Source organism: Camelina sativa, chromosome 20 (assembly GCF_000633955.1).
Source record: "Camelina sativa cultivar DH55 chromosome 20, Cs, whole genome shotgun sequence".
Lineage (NCBI taxonomy): Eukaryota > Viridiplantae > Streptophyta > Magnoliopsida > Brassicales > Brassicaceae > Camelina > Camelina sativa.
In genome coordinates this window covers 3,240,276-3,248,508 of record NC_025704.1, presented here as the reverse complement: position 1 = coordinate 3,248,508, position 8,233 = coordinate 3,240,276, and the positions used below count along the sequence as shown (strand labels likewise).

At 37.2% G+C, this 8,233-nt stretch overlaps 4 protein-coding genes across 4 annotated transcripts; 1 reads left to right on the top strand and 3 right to left on the bottom strand.

Moving 5' to 3' along the window:
* On the top strand, positions 47–1,692 carry LOC104768993 (SNAP25 homologous protein SNAP33-like). The gene is made up of 6 exons (XM_010493104.1): positions 47–126; positions 336–720; positions 816–909; positions 986–1,116; positions 1,211–1,308; positions 1,397–1,692. Exons 2-6 carry the CDS (start codon positions 376–378, stop codon positions 1,494–1,496), a joined length of 768 nt encoding a protein of 255 aa, XP_010491406.1. The 5' UTR covers positions 47–126; positions 336–375; the 3' UTR covers positions 1,497–1,692.
* Positions 1,619–3,224, bottom strand: LOC104768994 (uncharacterized acetyltransferase At3g50280-like). The gene is made up of 2 exons (XM_010493106.2): positions 2,690–3,224; positions 1,619–2,608 (listed from the first exon to the last, which is right to left on the bottom strand). The coding sequence occupies exons 1-2, from the start codon at positions 3,173–3,175 to the stop codon at positions 1,715–1,717; spliced, it is 1,380 nt and encodes a 459-aa protein (XP_010491408.1). The 5' UTR covers positions 3,176–3,224; the 3' UTR covers positions 1,619–1,714.
* On the bottom strand, positions 3,923–5,540 carry LOC104768992 (uncharacterized acetyltransferase At3g50280-like). Its single transcript, XM_010493101.1, has 2 exons — positions 5,041–5,540; positions 3,923–4,912 (listed from the first exon to the last, which is right to left on the bottom strand). The coding sequence occupies exons 1-2, from the start codon at positions 5,518–5,520 to the stop codon at positions 3,998–4,000; spliced, it is 1,395 nt and encodes a 464-aa protein (XP_010491403.1). The 5' UTR covers positions 5,521–5,540; the 3' UTR covers positions 3,923–3,997.
* Positions 7,007–7,870, bottom strand: LOC104768991 (uncharacterized acetyltransferase At3g50280-like). Its single transcript, XM_019241760.1, has one exon. It carries the CDS (start codon positions 7,868–7,870, stop codon positions 7,007–7,009), a length of 864 nt encoding a protein of 287 aa, XP_019097305.1.

Below are 8,233 nucleotides of genomic sequence, written 5' to 3'. Positions count from 1 at the left end.
TTTTTTTTTTTTTTTTTTTTTTTTTTTTTTTTTTTTTTTTTTTTTTTTTTTTTTTTTTTTTTTTTTTTTTTAACTTCCTCGGAACCTCTCAATCTGCTTCTTATTCTTCTTCTCTGCAAATTCCAGGTACAATTTTAGGGTTTTTTGTTTTGTTTTGTTCTGTTAATCTTCGATGGTCGATTTTAGGTTTACTACTTGATCGTTGGCAAAATTGAATCTTAGGAATCAAGCGATAGCAGTTAAAAAAACTTGTGTATTTTGTTCAACCTTCAAAGTTCAGTTATCTATCTCCTGTTATAAGAAGAATCAATAGCAATCGTAGTTTTTGATTTCAGGTTTTTGTAATTAGGATTTCCCCCTGAACCGAACCTTCTTATGGCTGCTAAGATATCTAGCTTGAACCCTTTTGATGATGATACTGATACTGATGATGACGAGGTTGAGAAAAGAGTCACTTCATCATCGTTGAATGCAAAGAGCCGGTACAAGAATGATTCAGGAGGAGGAAATGTTGAGAAGGAGAACCAAACGGTTCAGGAACTTGAGAGCTACGCTGTGTACAAGTCTCAGGAAACTACTAAAACCGTACAAGGGTGTTTAAAAGTAGCTCAAGAGATTAGATCTGATGCTACTAGGACTTTAGTCATGTTGAATGAGCAAGGCGAACAGATTACGAGAACTCACCACAAGGCGGTTGACATCGATCATGATCTTAGTCGGGTCAGAAGTCTTTGAGATTTTTAAAACCAAAACTAGTAATCAAGCAGTTCTGTTTTTTTCTTGGTGATGAACCTTATTGTTTGTTTTTGTTTCAGGGTGAGAAGCTTCTTGGAAGCCTCGGAGGGATTTTTTCAAGGACTTGGAAGCCGAAGAAGACTCGTTCTGTAACTGGTCCTGTCATTACTAAAGGTTTTACTCTTTTTCTTCTTTTGGCTGATCACTTCCAAGGACTGTGTCTTTTGCTTATTACTTTATCTCTAAGCAGGTGATTCCCCCAACAGAAGAGTTAACTACTTTGAGACTAGGGAAAAGCTGGGACTGAACCATTTACCCAAACCACAATCAAGAACCAATGAACCTCTTCCTGAATCAGCTGATGCTTATCAGAAGCTAGAGGTTTGGATTCTCTCCCTTCTTATATACCTTCTGGAGTTGCAAAAGTTGTCTTTTCAGTTTACCAAGATTCTAAGTATCATTGTTGTGTAAACAGATGGAGACAGCAAAACAAGATGAAGGCCTTTCAGACTTGAGCGACCTTCTTGGCGAGCTGAAGAATATGGCTGTGGACATGGGAACTGAAATCGAAAGGTTTTCTTCTCATATCTTTTATCTACTGTCTCTTTGTATAAATTCTCTGGGAGTTTCTTTAAAACTGGTTTAAAATTGGCAATTGCAGGCAAAACCATGGACTGGATCATCTTCAAGAAGACGTTGAGGAGCTTAACTACAGAGTCAAACAATCGAACCAACGGGCTCGCCGTTTACTCCGCAAGTAAAACTAGTCAGAACTCTGTTCATAACCAAGCTCGTCAGGCTCTTCCATTCTTCTAACATAGATTTCAATATTTTAGTTCTCATCTTAATGAGGTTGAAACATTTGACAACTCTGCAGAACAAGTAACAAGCAAAGACAGTAGTTGAAACATTTGATTTCAAAGCTTCAAGTTTAAATTAGGGAACAACTTGAGTTTTGTGTGTGGAAATATGAGTAGGATCAGGAAGAAAAAGAGACAAGAGACATGAACTCTTGATCTGATTCCAAAGCTTCCATAAACTCCGGAAGTAGACATACTTCCAAATCTATACTTCCTCCTCCTTCTCTTCCCGGATAAGCTGATACCTTCCCATCATATTTACCGCCATAACCGCTTCTAACCGCCACTGCTTTCCCCATCCCAAACTCGGATCCGTACTTGTTAAACCTTGGAGAGCTTCCCATGTGAACAACATTCGGGCTGAAAAATCCATCTAATTTCGTAGGATACTTCAGCCATTGATCCACTTCGTAAGAGATCTTTTCGATAGTGTGTTCGGATACAGCTTGATGCAGCTTCAAAGCAGCCCTTCCAAAGTCATTCTCCAATAAATCACCAACTGTCGTAGTCGTTTTCACAAGAGAGACGTACACCCCAAAGTGATCCATTGGCATTGGTGGTTTCATTCTTGATCTATTGCCAGCAGCAAGCCTGCAAGTAGTTTCTTGATCTTTTCCTAATTTTCTTGCTCTTGTAATGCTTCTCCATATGAACGCAGTTACCGACTGAAACGAAGAGATGTTTGTCGTTTCGCAATCTTGATTCGCCTTTGTTTTCAGCAACCTCACTGTTTCTGATGAGAAATGGAACATTCTCTCGTTCAAAACCGGAGTTTTGTAAAGACTAATGGACTTATCAGTTTCACTGAAGGGAAGACTGTAAGTTGGACCGGACATTTCACGAAAGATTGGAGGATTCTTGAGACTGAGCAAATTGTTGTTGTTATCAATGATGTCTTCTTGTGAATTGAAGATATCGGAAAAAGAGTTGAAGAACTGCCAGAAGGAACTTCCATCTCCAATCGAATGATTCATCGACAATCCTATAAACACTCCATCTACCAATTCTGTTACCTATATAACCGGAACATTAGTAAAAAAGAGTTTCACCTTCTTATTACTACAAATCTGTTCATGTATATATGAAAAATGTACCTTGACTGATAAGAGACTCATGGTGTAACCATCGCGGTTGACTGCTTTGTGATGATCAAAGAAAGAATGAACAACCAAAGGAACATACTTGGATCCAACAATGTCTGACACACTTAGATCTGATTCAGCATGGATAAATCCAGCTCCAGGACTGTTATTACAGTCGACAAACACAGAGTGAGATCTTTGACTTTGATCGTCGGTTTTCAAAGTCGAGAGGCGACCCGCGAGAAGATAGAAATGGAAAAGTGTTGTGGCAAGCGAGTCTTTGAGCTTATGCAGCAAAGTCTCCATGAAGTCTTTTGAATCATCAGATTCAGAAAACGGTGGTTTGAGAAAGAGAAGACCCTTTTGGATGTAATGGGTTGAGAGCATCAAATGATTCAATGGTGAAAAATGGTATGGCTCTTTCCATTTTTCAGGGAGGCTTTTGGGTTTGACGAAGCATTCCGAGATAATCTTTACTTCCGATGAAGAAGAATCCATTTTTTTTTCTCTCAAGAAACCAAAAAAAGAAAGACAAAAAGTGTATTAAGATGTATGCTTATTTTGTCTCTTTCCACGTTTCTTTGCTTCCCTTTTATATATATAACAAATATAGACAACTATATATAGCTATCATCATCAATGATGTCATCATATATCTATATGTTCATGCATTATTTGATCCTGCTAGTCATCATCATCAGTGCTGTCATCACATACATGATCTTTGTTATAGTTGTTGAACTACATTAATTAGTTTTAGTTTGTATTAATCTTTTAATCAAATAACGCGTGAAGTCATGAATGATTTCAACGAAGTTCACCAAACATAGACAGAAGCAAATCCTGAATCCCAAGCCAATCATCATCATCTCACTTAGGAGATAAGCACAAAGGACGTCACGTTATTAAATCTTGACAAAAGTAGAGCTTTGTCGTTTTGGATATGGTTCTAGCTAGTGTTGGAACATTTCAAGAAACCAAACGGAGAAAAGAAGATTCAGAGGGTAGTTGAATCAAGAGAGTGAGTTTGGGAGCAGATGTTAAAGATTTACTGTACTTCTCTGTTTTATGGTTCTGTTTTCAAGTTTACTTTTCTAAGTTCTTACAAACAAGTGTAGAATCAAGAGAGTGAGTGAGTGAGAGTAATTTGTAAAGAACAGCAACTTTATTATCTATAACATTTATCAATCTTTATTTAAATAGTACATACATGCATGATTAATAATGATTGGATTTAGCCAGCAACACAAGTCCTCAATCCAACAGATTCCAATTTATTTAGAGATATGATGATAAGAGAGAGCATATATACGAACAAGATCAAGAAGAAGAGGAGACAAGGGACATGAACTCTTGATCTGATTCCAAAGCTTCCATAAACTCCGGAAGAAGACAAACTTCCAAATCTATGCTTCCTCCTCCTTCTCTTCCCGGATAAGCTGTTACCTTCCCGTCATACTTACCGCCGTAACCGCTTCTAACCGCAACCGCTTTCCCCATCCCAAACTCGCATCCGTACATGTTAAACCTTGGAGAGCTTCCCACGTGAACTAAGTTGGGACTGAAAAGTCCACCAAATTTCAGAAATGACTTCAACCATCGATCAATTTCGGATGAGATCTTTTCTTCAGTGTGTTCTGTTACAGCTTGATGCAGTTTCAAAGCAGCCCGTCCAAACTCATTTTCCAATAGACTACCAGTTTTCATAGTCGCTTGGACAGGAGAGATGTGAACCCCAAAGTGACCTATTGGCAATGGTGGTTTCATTCTTGACCTATTGCCAGCAGCAAGCCTGCAAGTAGTTTCTTGATCATTTCCTAGTTTTCTTGCTCTTGTAATGCTTCTCCATATGAATGCAGTTACCGACTGAAACGAAGAGATCTTTGTCATTCCGCAATCTTGATTCGCCTTTGATTTCAGCAACTTCACTGTTTCTGATGAGAAATGGAACATTCTCTCCTTCACAACCGGAGTTTCGGAAAGAGAAAGACTTATGGACTCATCTGGTTCAACCAAGGGAAGGCTACAAATAGGACCGGACACTTCACGAAAGATTGGAGGGTTCTTGAGACAGAGGAATTTGTTGTTGTTGTCGTTGTTATTTTCAATGGTTTGTTCTTGTGAATCCATGAAGATCTCAGACAAAGAGTTGAAGAACTGCCAGAAGGAACTTCCATCTCCAGTCGAATGATTCATTGATATTCCTATGAACACTCCGTCTACCAATTCTGTTACCTACACAACCCCAAAAAAAAACAAGTCATAGGTTATATGACACTATTACAACACATTGGATCACTACAAATTTATTGACATAATCAAAATTTTATATGAGTTTGAGATATTTATTGAATTAAGTGTACCTTGACTGACAAGAGACTCATGGTGTGACCATCGCAATTCAATGCTTTGTAATGATCAAAGAAAGATTGAACAGCCAAAGGAACATATTTGGAGCCAACAATGTCTGATACACTTAGATCTGATTCAGCATGGATAAATCCAGCACCAGGACTGTTATTACAATCCACAAACACAGAGTAAGATCTTGGATTATCGGTTTTCAACGTCGAGAGGCGACCCGCGAGCAGATAGAAATGGACAAGTGATGCGGCTAGCGAGTCTTTAAGCTTCTGCAGAAAAGTCTGCATGAAAACTTTTGCATCGTCAGATTTAGCAAATGATGGTTTGATAAAGAGAAGACCCTTTTGGATGTAGTGCATAGAAAGCATCACATGCTCCAACGGTGATAAATGATATGGCTCTTTTGCTTTCTCGGTGATGGTTTTTGGTTTGACGAAGCATTTTGAGATTATCTTTACTACCGATGTAGACGAAACCATTTTTGCAAGAAATGTTTGAATCTCTGCTTCTTTTTTTAGTTTTTTTTTTCTGTTACTTACGTACTTCATTAAATATGCTTATTGGAAGGTAACAGAAATAATAACTAAGGTTTTTTTTTGAAAAATTAAGGTTGTTTTACATGCATTAAAAACATGTGTGGAATACGACTGTTCCTTAATCAATTATAATCGGACAACAATGAAATTTGTTTTACATAGAACTAGAAACCTCGGCCAACCCCTTAGTTATCATAATCGGATAACAATCAAATTTGTTTTACATGAAGGAAAAACCTCGGCCACTTAATTATCATAATCGATCGGATAACAATTATATTAGGTTTTATCGATCTTTAATACTCCCTCTGTCACATTTTATTAGATTTTTTAGCTAAAAAAATATTATTCCCTCCGTTTCAATATATAAGATGTTTTGGCCTCTTTTTTTATTTTAAAATATAAAATGTCTTGTAACTTTCCATGCAAATTTTAATATATATTTAATAATCTGTAATCATTATTTATGCAGTCTTCTTTATTATTGGTTGAATCTTTTTAATTTAAATATATATGATACTTTAAAAAAAATACTATAAACTATCTTAATATGTGTGCCTTAACTTAAACATCCTATATTTTGAAACGGAGGGAGCAATGTTTAAGAAACCATAAATATTCATATTATTATTAAATATTTATTCAAATTTTTAACCAATAGAAAAAAGACTGGAGAATACAAATGCTCATAATTAACATATTAAATAAAAATAAATGATGCATAAAAAAATTGAAAAATAATTTATAAAATAGAACAAAAAATAAAAGCTCCAAAGTCTTATAATTTGAATCCCTAATTTGAAACAGATGGTGTAAAATAACACATGTGTCATGATTTCAACTAGTGATTATAAACCTGTGCTTCAGTGATGTCATCGTAATGTTATAGTAGAACTACACTAGTCAGGAATGATTTCAACGAAGTTCACCAAACACACTCTTCCAACACAGACAGAATCAAATCCTGAAGCCCAAGCCTATCATCATCTAACTTGTCATAAGTACAATGACTTTACGTGATTCTTGCCAAAAGTAGAGCTTTGTCGTTTTGAATATGGTTCTAGTGTTGGAACATTTCAAGAAACCAAGGGGACACAAAGATTCAGAGGGTAGTTGAATTGAGGGTCTGTTTTGGGAGCATATGTTTAAAGATTTACTTCTCTGTTTTATGGTTCTGTTTTCAAGTTTCCTTTTCTAAGCTCTTACAAACAAGTGTAGAATCAAGAAAGTGAGTTAGTGAGAGTAATTTGCAAAGAACATCAACTTTATTATCTATATAAACATCACATTTATTAATCTTTATTTCAATAGTACATACATGCATGCATGATTAATAATGATTGGATTTAGCCAGCAACACAAGTACTCAATCCAACAGATTCCACTTTATTTAGAGATATGATGATAAGAGCATATATATGAACAAGGATCAAGAATAAGAGGAGACAAGGGACATGAACTCTTGATCTGATTCCAAAGCTTCCATAAACTCCGGAGGAAGACAAACTTCCAAATCCATGCTTCCTCCTCCTTCTCTTCCCGGATAAGCTGTTACCTTCCCATCAAACTTACAGCCATAACCGGTTCTAACCGCAACCGCTTTCCCCATCCCAAACTCGCATCCGTACATGTTAAACCTTGGAGAGCCTCCCACGTGAACTAAGTTGGGACTGAAAAGTCCACCAAATTTCAGAAATGACTTCAACCATCGATCAATTTCTGATGAGACCTTTTCGTCAGTGTGTTCTGTTACAGCTTGATGCAGTTTCAAAGCAGCCCATCCAAACTCATTTTCCAATAGACTACCAGTTTTCATAGTCGCTTGCACAGGTGAGATGTAAAGCCCAAAGTGACCCATTGGCAATGGTGGATTCATTCTTGACCTATTGCCAGCAGCAAGCCTGCAAGTAGTTTCTTGATCATTCCCTAGTTTTCTTGCTCTTGTAATGCTTCTCCATATGAATGCGGTTACCGACTGAAAAGAAGAGATGTTTGTCGTTCCGCAATCTTGATTCGCCTTTGATTTCAGAAACATCAGTATTTCTGATGAGAAATGGAATATTCTCTCCTTCACAACCGGAGTCTCGGAAAGACTTGTGGACTCATCAGGTGCAACCAAGGGAAGGCTACAAATAGGACCAGACACTTCACGAAAGATTGGAGGATTCTTGAGACAGAGCAATTTGTTGTTGTTGTTATTGTCAATGGTCTCTTCTTGTGAACCCATGAAGATCTCAGACAAAGAGTTGAAGAACTGCCAGAAGGAACTTCCATCTCCAGTCGAATGATTCATTAATATTCCTATGAACACTCTGAGAGTTTACAACATCAAGCCCAAGACAAAAGTCCAAGTCCAAGAAGCCCACTAGGAAGCCCACTCCCAAAACAGAGTCCGACAGTTCAACAACTCTGTCCTTCTCTGCAACAATGCGACAAAGGGAAACAGCAGAGACAGATGACTACGAAGGTGACAAAGACATTACCTGCACAAGATGGTGACATTGTACTATCGAGCCGTTATGATTCTCTTCTGTCATTAGAGGAGGCGTAGATGTTCACCACTTGTCATGAGATTAGGTGTGTGGTAAAAGAACCTAGAATGTTCCTCAAAGTTGTATAAATAAGAACTCACTCTGTAATTGTATGTCAGGGAAAA